The 15472-nt window shown below is 30.1% G+C and overlaps 1 protein-coding gene across 1 annotated transcript in view; it reads right to left on the reverse strand.

Annotated features, from left to right (window-relative positions):
* Positions 1 to 15472, reverse strand: part of LOC106677924 (alkaline phosphatase) — a gene marked incomplete at both ends in the record, with an annotated part of 709077 nt that overhangs the window by 142580 nt on the left and 551025 nt on the right. The window contains 1 exon segment of the mRNA XM_067049406.1: positions 14977 to 15197. Coding sequence (XP_066905507.1) covers positions 14977 to 15197 — 221 coding nt within the window.

The following is a 15472-nucleotide window of genomic DNA, read 5'->3' on the forward strand; positions in this document are numbered from 1 at the left end:
TTAATGGGCTATGAGGTAGTTTAATACGTTTATCGTCGTAAGATTATTAGTTTTCGTGATATTTGCTAAAATAAATTGATTTAAAGTTTCCAAATTTTCATTTGCCAAATTTATATTCATATGCGAATATCATAAAAACAACTATTAATAATCAATAAACCTCTTTATAGTAAGTTAAATTTCCTTTACTTTGAGTGCTGGCAGATATATGTACGTATTATTCATTTAGAAATATATTTTTTTCAAAAATCAAACATTTTATACGAACTACAAGAAAAAAAACTTTTTTATTAGTTTAACAACTAAATAAGTTTCTCTCTTTATTAATTATATTTAGTTGAGTTTCTTTTACCTAAAACAGCTTCAAGAAAAGAAAAGAAAAATCATGAATTCATGCCTGTTTCTTATTAAATCTTTTCTGAAATTATTGGATGTGGTGGTGTAGTAGGAGGGGGACAGACGGGAATCCCTATAGCTATAACTCATCGATTGGAGAGCTGACAGGTGATCCCCTGGGATCTGGGACCCTAAGGGAAGATGGGCAGGGTGCGAGGGGAAAGGGATGAAGACCACTCACTCAATACACCGCCCACACCGCTCCAGCCAATACATGACCTCTGTCTACCTATTCATCTGCAAGGTGACTAGTCTATTGCCTTTAGGAATTGAGAAAGTAAAATAATTTTTATTAATTAGAAAACAAAATTCTAACCGGAGACAAATAATGGTTTTGATAGGCATAATTCTATATTAAGAATAATAACCATGGCAACTTTAAACATTATTTGTTTCTCAATCAACGGAAAAACTCGTCTCTAAAAATATTTAAAAAAAAACAAAATTCTGAAGATTTTAAGATTAGTTCTAAGCTAATATGATTATTAAGCAAAATTTACAAATAAAATTTTGTTTAATAGTCAAAAGACACTCCCAACTATATACAACGTTATAATCATTAATCAATTAAGAAAAAATAAATAGATAACAATAATAATTCTTAAAAAAAGGGAAAAGTAAAGATAGTAGCTAAAATAACGACATTCGTAGACATAACAAAATAAACAATTGCCCTCAGGTAGAAAAAAAAAAGTTAATTTGAAAAAAGGATGAAGAGAAAAAAAAAATATAAGTAATGCTAATAATAGAGTTAATAAATATAGAATTTATAACAGGATGTCCTGCAGCAGCCTGGGCGTCAGTCTTCGGGGCGAGGTTGGGTTCCCTAGTGTAGGTCACTGTAACTGGCGGCAACAGGGAGTGGAATTTCATGAACCGTTTCTTAATGTAATTCTCCATACACTAAATTTGCAATTCCTGATGCAATTGGCTAATTTTTGTTATATTAATTTTTGACTTGCCGGTGAACAATTCGGAATTCCTAAACAAGAATAATTATTTTTTGGGACATGTTGGCTATAGTATACATATGCAAAACATCTGAAGTATTTATTAATTATAATACAGGGCTTCAGTCTTCGGGTTGTGGATGGGTTTCCCAAGTTGCAGGTCACTACTCCTTTAACTGTCGGTAACTGGAAATGGAACTTCATGAAACTTTTTTAGATGTAATCCTCTATTGGCTCCATTTGTAATTCCCGATGCAATGGGATATACATATGGTTTTGAAATGTAGTTTAATACGTTAGATATAATTTATTTTATAACTTTTTATTTTAGAAACCTACAAATAACGATTGTTAGCGATCAGTAGTCGATAACAAATTTCACAATAAAATTTTTAAAGTTTTCTATTTATTGGATAAATTTCTGACCATTATATACATCACTAAAATATGCATTAGTAAATAATTAGTATGCATACATTTATTATATAGAAATTAACTTCTGTTCAAATTTTAATGAAGAATTATGTACAACTTGTCTAAAATGGTTAGGTACCATTTCATTATTCATAGATAGTTAACTCATGCTAGTCAAACGCTTGAATATTAAATTATCGCCTAATCCAACTTGGCTCTCTATATTGTGCCTAGTAGTAGGGTTTTGAACGATCCAAAGTTTGTTAGTGTAATGGTAAATGGTAAATTACTTTACTGGTTGCAAATTTCATTGATAGCTTGAGTCCATAAATATATCAGTAGAAAATTATCAATTATTATATATCAGTATATAATTATCGTGTTATGTATATCAGTTTTATTTTGGAACATCATTATAAGTATTATAATTAGTTAAATTTATAGATTGAACGATTAACAGTTGACTGCACGACTGGTTGTAGCTAGATGGTCCAGGTGACGATCAAGAAAGGTACAAAATAGAAAAAAAAAAAACTATTTATTAGTAACCAAACCAATTTCTTGGGCTTCTTTAGGACTATAAAAAAACTAAGTAGAAACAATGTAATATATGATAGAACAATTAGGAAAGAAGTAGAAATAATGTAAAATATTACATAAAAAACGCAATAAGTTAAAAGAAATGTAAAATAATTTAATAATAATTAATAACAAGCCTGATAACATTGCTAATGTAAAACTAAAGTAAAGAATAGTGAAATAATATTTGATGAAAGTAGCAACAGCCATAGTAAAATTAAATGAAAGGGCGGTGAAGTAAATAGGTACAAATAAAGTATAGTAAATAAATATAAATAATAATAAATAAAGTATCTCCATTCCATCTTGCAAGATAACAAACTTACCATAGATAGACTTTTTAACTTTCTACATCATTCCAAACTCTACCATAAAATTGAATCAAATCCGGCCGGAAACATGAATCTGCTACAGAGATGTATTAACCCATCTTCGGATGGAACATACGCGACTCACTCACTATCATCTCATGAAGAAGGGAGGATGAACCGATGTGTAGATAGATGCTGCTGAAGTGATCTCGCTGTTGGGCACATTCTTACTGGGTTGCTCTGGAGTCTCACGGATTCTCTTCATGTGTACAGGAAATGATCAGAGAAGACTCCACAACAGTAATAAATTTGTGAAGTGTAAATTGTAGTTGTTAACATGTAATGGTAATTGTGATTGTAAATTTCCCACTTTTTAATTTCAACTGACATTGTATGCCATGTATGTATGTAAATAAATTGCTCATCTTGTAATTTCAATTGTATTTGTATTTTTACTGTATGAACATCCCAATTGTAATCGAATTTGTAAATCAAGTGTAAATGGCCCTAGTGGTCGAAACACTTCAATAAATAAATAAATAAAAATAAAATAAAGTATAGAAACAAATAAGGTGGTAAGTAAACCAATATGACAAGAAATGACGAGGGATAATTGATAATAATAATAATATCGTAAAACTAAATGTAATTTTATATTTGATTAAAATAAATAAAATATAATTTATAATACAGTTAGTCTGAAAATATTGGATAACAGAAACCAAATACGACAGGTAAATTTCTAAGAAGCCAGATGAAAGCTTTTTTTCCTTTCTACTGTACTAAGAAGAACTCAGAGTTTCTCCAGAACGGCAGGCAAATAAAAGATTCATGGAGACAGAACTGGAGTGCTTATGAAGAAAAGGGTCCTCCAGCATCATCATGACTGGATAAAACGAGAATCTCTTGTTAATTTCAAGTGGCCAGCTAAGACCCAAAGAAAGGTAAAAGGGTTAATGAATTACTATCTCTTTAAGAAGAAATTTTAGTAGCTCTAGAACTGAAGTCTTTCTTGTCACAGGAACAATCTATTAAGAAAAAAGCCGAATGACAAGTACACTTCTTGTCCTCAACAGAACTTTCCTACCAATACAATTCAGAATTCTACCGTACAACATTTTTAAAAATAATTCAATTTTTATATTCATAACTTTATAAAGTCGGAATTAGTTAAGATATGTTATATGTCCTAATATTCGTTTAATTTACCTTATAATTCAATATAACATACATATACAAAAATAATCGCAGTATTTAAAGAAAATATTTCAATGTAGTTTAGTATTATTAAAAAAAAAATGTTTATTTTATTTATTTATTTTATTTTTGCTATGTTTATTCAAGCTAGCATTGAATTTCATTTTAGTTTAGATTTGTTAAATATTTGCCCTATTTTCCTGATTTATTTAGTACTTATTGTTTTCGTTATTGAATTTGGTCGAAATCGTGTATTGTTTAATATTTGTTCTTTATGTATTACTACTTTCTTCGGTAAATAGTGCAGAACATTCTGGAATAAATCGCGCAGTTTAAATACACCTAAAAACTCCCCCCCTCAGTCATCTGTACCGACCCTGAATCTCCCAGGTCATTGTGGGATCACCAGGAATGAAAAGGCATATTCGTAGGCCAGACAAATTAAAAAAGGTCGTAACATCATGAACTAGCAAAAATGTCATTATCGAAGAAGTTTAATGGAAAAAGTGGCAAGACGGATGGTTCAATACAAGAGACAAGTTAAGAATGGTTCAGCAGATAGTGAAAGGTCCAGCAAGAAACTTGAATCTGCCATGGAGAGAAGAGGTAGCAGATTCATCTAACCCATCTCTGGATAGGCCATACTCAACCTCGTTCATATCATAAAAAAAAACAAGATACACCAATGTGTCACTAATGCGGAAGCGATCACACGTTAATTACATTCTAATTGAACGTATAGGTCACGAACCACACCGATCCTCTTTTTACAGATATTAAAGATCACACAACAACAAAACATTTTTATTTTTTTAAATTTATATATTTTAAAAATATATGATTATATTTAGTACTTATAAGTGGGTGCATAATTTAATATTGTAATTTATTAAGTTTGTCAATATGTAAATTCAGAGTAAATTACCCAAGTGAACTAAACATTTAAAATAAAATAAATAAATATCATATATTTTTTTGTGTTGAAATTGAAAATTTTAAAATATACTCGTTTTACATTCGATAAAGTCTAGAAAGACAAGAAAAACAATTATTAATAATACATACTTTATTTAATGATCATGTAGTTTGGAAATTAAAATTTTAATTGTTCCATCTGGACATATAACTAAACAACTCTTGACCAATAAATCTATATGTTCTCACTAATGCTCTCACAAATGTTTGGATTAAAAAAATCTTAAATCGTTAAAATCATCGCTTAATTAAAATTAGATAATGAATTGCAAAGATGTATTCATAACTCCTAGCAGATAATATATGTATAAAAAAAATAAAATATATAGTGTTAAATGGGACAAAAAATAAAAAATACCAGTAGTTTTATACCCTACTTTTATTATACATAAATAATTTTTTTAATAAAATTATTTACTAATTAACAGATTTTTTAGCAGAGTAGTTAATCATAAAAAGCAGAACTGTATTATTCAAACAGATATACTTTTTTATTTTAATATTTTTTTCATCATCTTTTTTACAAATGTTAATTGAAATTCTATTAGTATCTGAAAAACAATATTTTTATCACATTATTTTGTAATAATAACATATTGACAATATATCATTCCTAACTTACTAACATGCAAAATAATACTATTCAGATGGTTTACTAATTATACTTCTACTGTGTCTGTCTGTGTGTTGTGAACTTTAATTATTTGTGTCTCCCCTTAATGGTCAATGTTTTTAGTTATGGGTATAGCGTCTGTTATTTTCCTGTTTTTAGTGTAACTATTTCTAATATTTGAGGTTTTTAAAAATCAAAAATTTTTTATGTCTTTTACGTTTTTCCAATATTCTTTGTATTGCTCAATTATAGTGTTTAATTTTGTTGAGGTTTCTCCAATCGACCTCTTCACAATTTTGACACTTAATCTCATATATCACATTTTGTTTATCATTTTTTCTATTTTCTATTTCATGTTATTCAGGTGATTAGCTAATTTATTGTTATTTTATAATCCTAATTTTATATTATTCCTGTCATAATATATGCATGTCATTTTTATTATATCAGACAATCCTAGAACGTAATTCATCTTAAAATATTGATCAATTTTATTTCTATTGTCAGTGTGATATAATTTATTTTACTTAGTTGGATTATGTTCATTTTATTTATTTATTTTTCTGTTAATATACATGTAGAGATTTTATTTATTTATTTTTATAAGTATATTTTTTTAATTGAAAGTGTACAATTAGCACTATTAATCATTGCCCAAGTTTGAGGCAGATTGTAACATTATCAATAAACAAAGTAATTATTAAATTTTAAAAAATGTCATTATGTTTCTATTCTGCTTCGTACATCAACATTATTTGTGTTTCTATAAAAATTAGTTATAATCATTTGATTAGGTTTTATTATTTTCCTGAAACACTTTTTTTTATTGTTAATAATATCATTAATTTGATTACTTATTTCTTAGGATTCCATCATATTGATATTTTCATTTTTGTTATTTATCGAGAAGTTGTTTTGTATTTTGTCATACCATAATTTATAAATCAATTTTTTGGATAAAGAACTTAATAGACGTTTTATCTCTGTAATGAATAGACATGATTGTAACAGTTTTATTTGTCTCAGTTATAAAAAATGGCATTTTTCACTGGAATGAATGTCTTGGCATTAGTTCGTATTTATGTTCCTCGAACCAATAATTCTACTGTGTGAGCCTAACTTGTGTTCTATTGTTCGAAGTAAAGTGGAGGAGTCATTGAAGCCTGTCTGAGGCCTATATATGAATTGAGAGCAGCTGTGTCGCCAGCGAAGCATGTCAGGGGTCCTTCACAAATTGCTTCACGTATCAGTAATTTAGAGAGGGTTTGCTTCACCTGATTAACGGTATTTCATTATTCACACATATAACATTTTATATATATATATTTGTTTTATTTCAAACGTCCTATAACATTTTTATTAATAATAATATAATTTTAATAAACATATAGACTTAAACAACATGTATTTATTTAAAAAAATATATATATACCAATATACTGAATCAAACATACTGATTTACCCCTGCGAGAACTCTCGCAATAGATATGTTTTCTTCTTCTCTTTAATTCACTCGAACAATAAGCAATATCAAGCTTAATTGTATAAATAAGATATTATCAAGAAAGTCTATTCAACACACATATTTGATAAAGACTTTTTTAATGAATATCTTGCGTTGTCCCACTGGAAAATATCACTTCAGTTTTACAGTAAAGATTCATAAGATTATATGGACAGATGTTTTAGCTGTCTGTTATATAAGAAAAAATGGGCAGACTAAAATAATTTCATACAATCATTTTCAAGACCTTGACTTGTTTTAAAACATTCACATTATCTAGATGAATAATTTTAGCAATCAAAAACAAAATTGGTTGAACCATTCGCTCAGTGGTCTCGTATCCCATGACAATGGCTCTGTGGAAGCTAAATGAGATTTGACTCGTGCCTAATTCGCGTGGTATCTCAAAAACGGTAATTTTTGAGCTTTTATCGATTTATCTCTGTCAGAGTTAAGACCTTTCCTTTCTTAGAATAAATTTTATTTAAGATGCAGTAAGATTTGAAGAATCAAAATTGAGATTCCTCAATTCTCTATGAAATTCCCATTAGTCTGATGCATCATTCTATAAATTCCATTGCTCCTGAAAGGGAATCCATACTAATGTATTACATATTTTTAAGATTAAAATTAAATTAGTAGAGAAGTTACAGGAATAATTAAAAATGGGTATAATTTTATAACTTGCTAAACATTGAACATATAAATATTAAAAACACACAATTTTTTTAAAATTAATTATCATAATTATTAAGTGAAAATTACTGTAGTTGAGATACGAAAGTCGAAAAACATCGTTAAGGATTTAACGATATACTTACCTACAACTTAGTTGGGTTTTGTGTTTACTTTGAATTATATCAAATAAATGTAATTCCTTTGAATAAGGTTCATACTAACAAAGGGTTACATATTTTATCCCCAGCAAATTTTAAATAAATATGCTGCTATATCAAAGACTGAGGAGTTACAAGTTCAAAGGCTTACCAAAACTTAATTACTTTCTCTAGAAAGGTGGAGTATTTATATATTTTCTACCTACTCTGTATAAGCTATCCAACACTTAATGACACTTGATAGTTTTAAAAATTTAATATTTATTTTATTTTATTTATTAATAATTATTTTTCATATTAAGATACAGCTTGTAATTAAACTTCAACGTTATGAACTCAAATTCAAATGACAATCCACAGTTTAATTGTATAAGTAAAACATTCTATATTTACTGTTACATATAATTTTAAACATTTTCGTTTATTACGAACCCACCTAGTACACAAACCAGAATACTTAGTGGTGCAATGTTAAAATTTTTCTTTGTTAAGAGTAATATTTTTCATATAGTTTATTCGTGATAGTTTTTGACACTTATCCGTAACTACTTTAATTTTACAGATTTAAAGTTCGATTTACTATCTGGTGACCAGAATTGGCATGGGGCCAAACCAACTTTAGGATAGCTGCAAACATCCTGCAGCCGATGCCAAGGTCGATCAAGGGCGTGTGGTGACCAAGTGATAAGAATACAACTCAGAGATCACAATTTTAAATTACAAATGAGAAACATAAGGAAGCTATTAATTATAGTATTATTTCTATCATGTTCTTCAAATCGTCTTCTTGATCAGTGATTCAATCTGGTTACTGCGAATATTGGGATGCCTCCAGCGTATTCTGTGTGTATCGCAAGGGAATGTCAATTTTTCAAATATTAAAAAAAATATATATAAAAAAAGTTTATGCCAAACAATTCTTTTAGGCGAAACAAATCCACGATCACACAATCTTCAATTACTAACGTATCTTCGTCCATATTTTGTAGATTAGTATGCTCGTGTTGAAATTAACGCGATTGTGATTTTCGAAAAAAATATTGAAAGATCAGGGGAGGCGAAATTTATGAACTAAATTTTTATCTTTCTCTTTCTAAAAAAAAAATAAAAATAAAATCGGATTTTAGAGTCTTTAGAGGTAGTAATAACAAATATATATTATGAATTTTAAATAATACAACAGTTTGACAAGATTTTGAAACAAAATGGTAATTGAGTCAAGTTCCGAGGATCATCTTGGACTTTTGTGTTAAATCTATAAATAAAATGGACAAGTAGGTCTACAGAAAAACTGTGGATTTTTCTTTTTTTTTTGTTTAAAAAAATCCATGACATACTGAGTGACTATGAAAGGAATGCTAGTTTAAAACGAGAACTTATCCCATTTTAAAGAATTTTCGGAGAGTGAATCGCCACCTTCATTAGGTTTTAGAAAGATAGATATAACTATCTCTTAATAAATTTGTTTGCTTAATTTTTTTTTAGGTGCCGTATACAACTCCAGAGTTAGAGGCATCATATTCTGGATTTCGTGGTTACATTTCTTGATAGAGGATGTTCTTCAGGAACGTAAACAGGTTCTTCCAATTTTCTGGTAGTAAAGCTTGTCCCCCCCGTTGTCCCCGGAGGCCAAAAGACGTTCTTGATGATTCCAGACGCGAACAGTGTTCCAGGATATGCTCCATCGTCAGGGTACATTTACAGCTATAACCTGTCGTTGGAGGTTCTTTTCACTTTCTTTCAAGAAGGTGCTTGTGTGTCAATCTTCAATCTCAGATCCTGAGTCGGGTTATGATGGACTGTTCATGACGATTTTCGAGAATTGGCGGTAGATGTATTGTCTTCATTTTATTTGTTTCAGGTACCTTGGACCAAAAACAGCGCCTTGATTCCTTGCATTGGGTCAAAGTGAAATTTCTCTATAAAAAAAGTTTAGAACTTTGACTTATTGAAAAAATAGTAACCGCGTTAATAGGATATAATTAATAATTAGACTCAAACAGAGTTATAAAATCGAAAAAAAAATTATTTCGTTATTTGTCATAAGAAATATAAAAAATAAACCATCAGGAAAAAAACTACACAATGATAGGGAATAAAACAGAACGGGAGAGGGGCAATGTAGTGAATTCGGCTGAGTTGTTCTGAAAAGATTTCAAAAATGCTTTCAACACCTTCGTTTGCTAAGAAAAGGTTTTTATCAACGGCCCCTTTCAATGTAGTAAGGCATAAACGAGGCCGTTATATTCACAATACTAAATTAATGAAAGATAGCTAAGAGACCCCATTTATATAATTCATTACTTTTTTCCTTTATATTGTATTTTTTTTTATAATAGAATAAAGATACGAAAAGAATTCATAAATTACACCTTTCAAAATTTCCAACCAACATTGTTAATTTAATGGTAATTTCGAAATCAAAACTAATAAATAATTTATAATAATTTTTGAAAAGCATTATAATTTTAATACCTTATGATATAAATGCATATTTCTCAATTATTACTTTTATGTTTACCATTGTGTTTTATGATTTATTTCTAAAATAAATTTTATAGTCGATAAATATTTAATTTTATTCGGCTGCATGACTCGTTCACAGATTTGAATAACAATTCAAAACAATGGAGAAATACGGACCAAATTGAAGACACAATATTCATTTCAAAAGTATTTTCAAACTGGGCTGAAGACACTAATTGACAGTGAAGTATAAAATAAATACAGTTAAGTTTGACTAGACAAATTAGAGTCTCTAGAAAGTAAACCTAATTAATCTAGTCATAATTAGTTAATAATTAGGGTTTAAAAAAGAGTTGTTGGTAGAAAGTTGTGTGTGAATTCTGAAAATTTACTAAAAAATATACCAGAACTTCTTACAGATTTATAATACATTCACAATGGCTCCCTTTTCCAACATTCCAATAATAATGAGTTATCACGTATTTCCATTTGCAATATCTTCTCTAATTACCTCCAACACCCTAAATCTTTTTTTTCCAAATTCCTCTCCCTTTTTTTAAGACCTTTCGTTCTCCCGGTCCTTCCCCAGATCGGTGATGATATTATCATCAACAAGGCGGATAAAGGGAACACGACCGAAATTATGGATTGGTCTGGCTACAACAAAAAAAAATGACACAACTCCAATCCGATCATCAACATAAGCACCCTTATCCCGAGACCATACTCCTTCACTAAAATCATATTTAACACACATTTTAAAAATCTCTCGAATTCTAAACGAATCAATTATCCTACTTATAGAACTCTCATTTCATACAATTTAGTTGCTACCCGCTTTTATGGTCTCCCCGAAATTCATTAACTTAATATCCCTCTCCGTCCGATCACTTCTAATATTGGTTCCCCCGCTGTAAAACTTGGTAAATACCTACTGCCCTCTTCACAAACTCTTAATCATAACAATCCATAAGACATTCACATCTCTCTTCACCCCCGCGATCAATTATTAGTATTCACCGTTCCTGACACTTCATCTTCACTTCTTTTGACGTTAAAAGTTTATTAGTAGAATCCTAGTCAACCATTGAACATCATACTTCCCTTAACCTCTCTTCTTACCTAAAATCTCTCCAACATTGTTGGATTCTTCAATTCTTTAAACAAATTTCTGGTTTGGCTATGGGTAAACCTCTAGCCCCCGACTTTTCTAATATCATTTTCAGTGATCTTCTCAACTCCGTCATTCCTCATTTTCCCAATGACATAATTTTTTATCGAAAAATATGTTGATGACCTCCTCTTAAGCCTGTGTCTTTATAAAATTACCGATATCCTATTCGTAGTTTATAAAAACCGTACCCCCTCTACACCTAATTCACCACAATCTCTTTTCATCCCCTTTGTTTGAGATAACATCCATAAACACTTACATTCCTCCATCCCCAACCTCCGCCTCGCCTTCAAACAAACTCATAACAAACTTTCTTTTATTTACTTTCAGCCATGATCCAATTCCTCCTCAATATCGTTCTCATGTTGTGTACCGTATCCTTTGCTCCCCTCCTAATTGTAACTCATCTTTCATTGGCAAAACTAAACATTTATCTTAAGAACGCATAACCCAACACAAATATTCCGTGTCGTCACGTGACTTCACTGCTTCTACGCTGTCCGAACATAGCTTATCATTAAACCACTCTTTAATTTTGATAATATTTCTATTCTAGCCACCCTTACTAACCACGACAAACGAATGTTATCCGAAAGTATTTATATACAATTAGAGTCTTCCCTAGTTAATCACAAAACTAACAAACAAAACCTATCCCTAGCATAACATATTCCCAAATTGTCTGTTTTTTAAAACACCCATAATTTATTTTTTTTTAATAAATCCTTACTTACCGTCCCCGTTTTTTCATATTTTTCAACAGTCACCGTTTGTATACTAGTATTTTCCATTTTCACATCTCCATCATAATTTCTTTAACCCACTATATATTTATAAATTTTATTACCTTTTGGCTCTTATATTTTTACATTTCACACTTTTTATGTGTTAAAATTCTTAACTTATTTTTTTTTCTTATTAGCTATTTTACCTTAACGATCATTTTTGACCGTTACATTCCCTATCTAACGTCTTTTGTCGGCCTGCACTCTAGCAACATTTCCTGCAATTTAAACAGTTTAGCCAGAACCTCTGCCTATAACTGTAAGCTCTGTCTCTCGAATCTTATATTTCTTATTTTCTTCATTCCCTATTCTCCACATTTCTTCTTCTCCCATGTTCATTTTTTTTAAATATTGGTTTCGCATACCTTTTATTCTTAATTTAAATAATTTTTGTGCTCATCTGTATAACTAAAAGTATTTTTAATTTTACTTATCTATATCATCTAGCCAATTGTATAATATATTTATTACTCATATATAAATATTCACATTTTTATTCATACATAAGGTTCTGACCCATTGCATCATATTTTTCATTTTCTTTCATATAGCTCAATATGCTGATTCATATTGTTTTTTTTCAATTTCTTAGACACTACTTACATATATCATCTTATATATATCTTCTTACCTATATAATATTATATTTCATCTTATATTGTTATCAATCTAATACAGTCTAATTCCATGGTTATTAATCAACTATTTTATATTTTCAACTCATTGTTATGTATATTTCCAAATTTGTTAGTCTATTATTTATTTGTATTTTTGTTTCTTTGAATGATGGTTATTATCTCTTTTTATTTAAATAGCCCTGATGAAGACATGAATATAAGGTCAAAACTTCAGCACGAATAAATAATTTTTTGATTACTTGTACTTTTTTGCAGACCGCACCCTCCGAACACCTTCTCTACTCATCTACTAATTATCTACGGTCGACTATCTAAACATTCTTCTTAAAATTTACGCAATTGTGTTTCATTAAGTTACGAATTATTTTAGTAGTTACTTCATTTTATTTTTTAGGAAATATCAATAAATACCTTAAATAATTGGAATTTATTTTTCTCTCATATCATGAAAACTACGTACTTTATTTTAACATTAATCTATACTAATTTATGCATTCTTTACATTTTTTGTGCAAACTTTTAGGAGCAAGAAGATATGAGAAGAAATTATGGAGATGTGTTGAAAATTTGTTCATTTATTTTATTGATGGTGCGGACTGCAAATTTGATCTTTGTGTGTTTCTTATTGTTATCCCAAGAAAACAATAAAAAATGTTTTTTGCTTTTATACTTTCCAATTAAAAGTCATGTATTATTTGAATATCTCATAATATTCATTTGATTCTGCATTATAGATAAGTAATTACTTACCATTTCGATTCTAATGTTGTTTTTTCATGAAGTTACTTCGTTTAGAAATGAAAACGGGTCTTAATTATGAGAACGCTGTCCAGTCAAATGGGGATCAATCAGAGCTCGAAGTTATACTCCTGTTTTTTTTTTTTTTTGTTTTTTTTTCCAAAATTTGAGACCAATAATAACGACTTCAGACCAAATTTAAATCAACTAAGTCTACCGTAGTTTTTTTTTTTAGGTATTGCTAGAAAACGTTTGAAAAATTAGTAATTCAAACCCTCGTGTTCTGAAAAGTATCATTTTTATTAAGTAAACATTATATACGTATATGTACATAATGTTTAAGGATATGAATGACGTAGATACTTGAATAATTCAACAATAGTTTAAATTACAAATTCCGCCCCGAGAAAATTAACACTAGCGAAAATCTCAGTATTGAGTGGACCCTGGAAATTGAAATTATAAGAACGTCATGCTCCTATAATTATTGTGTAATAACTTGTGGATTATAAGTATCCTTGTTTAGGGCCATTTGTACCGTAGGCGTAAGGAAGCCAACTTTAACTGTCTCTTGGCAGCAGCGGCGCCTGTTCGAATCCGGCCTAGAGTTTCGACTCTTATTTATGCGGTTATCCCACGAAATAACAACTTGACCTCCCACCATGATGTTACCCAATGATAACCTTCCGGATGTCAGAAATGACGACGGAGAGGGTCATAACGTTTTTTTTTTTTAAATCTTGTAATATAAATGTTTAAATAAATAGTGTCGAAAACACACGCAACAGCAATTAAACCCTACCACTGACACAATGATGTACAGGATACAAAATAAAACTTACATTCTTACTGCATTAGTTGCAGAAAAGTAGTATTGTTCATATTGGTGTATTGTTTGCTCTCAGCACCCCATAATATACACACAGAGAGCGTTCACACTAGCCTTGACTCTATATTTTCCAAATTCTTGGAATCATCTCACTTAGCTCCCTTAACTAACTCCCTCCTCAAACTCTGACCTATCCTCACCGTCTCGTATTGGACATAAATAATCCTCATGCGACAGATGCAGAACATTCTAATTTTAGAGGTCAGAAGAGAAGTCAAATAGAGTAGTGAGAGGACACTCTAGGACATAAAGTTGTATAAAGTAAATATATATATAGTTTTAGTATCTTCTTCCTTCTTATAAAGTTTATCTTACACAACATTGTGGTTACAAATCTTGAACTCACTATTTGAGGATGCCAATTCAACTATTTTCTTACTGTTTTTTTTCTGATGGTATTAGACAATGGACAAGCTCAGATAATAAGTAATCCTCATTTTCGGATAAATGTTTTCTAGGCGGGGTGCGATCCAATATATGTATATGTATATTTAGGTTTAAAAGACCTCACCTTGGTCAAGGCGACGGCTGGGAAGTCGTCCCAGAGCAGCACCGCTTCCTCGCCGGTGTTTCCTAGCCTCTGGCCTTTGAATACTCTGGCAGCCGTGTTGGTCGTGACTCCTAGTCCATCCGCTATTAGGAGGACCATGTTCTTTGCCTTCAGCCGGGGGTCTGTACCTTCAGCTCTTTTTGTCACTGCTGCCCGGCCGAGTTCGTACCAGTAGTCTCGATCTGCAACACGTCAGTCAACAGCTCAAGAGTAAAACTTAAAAATAAGAAAAACAAAACTGTAATATATAAGTATAATAAGATTTGTAAATAAGATACAACAGCGATAAAATAATCCAGTAATCCATACAACAGAAAGTATAATGGTGAGTTCCGTTTTATCAAAGAACGGTGCTGATGTCAACTGAGTCAGTGAGCTTTGGTACATCGTAAGAAAAGGACAAAAATAGAATATGTTAAATATATATTCACTTTTATCTAAACTTCAATACAGGTCA

Source organism: Halyomorpha halys, unplaced genomic scaffold (assembly GCF_000696795.3).
Source record: "Halyomorpha halys isolate HHAL.00 unplaced genomic scaffold, Hhal_1.1 Scaffold113.1, whole genome shotgun sequence".
In the NCBI taxonomy this organism is placed as follows: domain Eukaryota; kingdom Metazoa; phylum Arthropoda; class Insecta; order Hemiptera; family Pentatomidae; genus Halyomorpha; species Halyomorpha halys.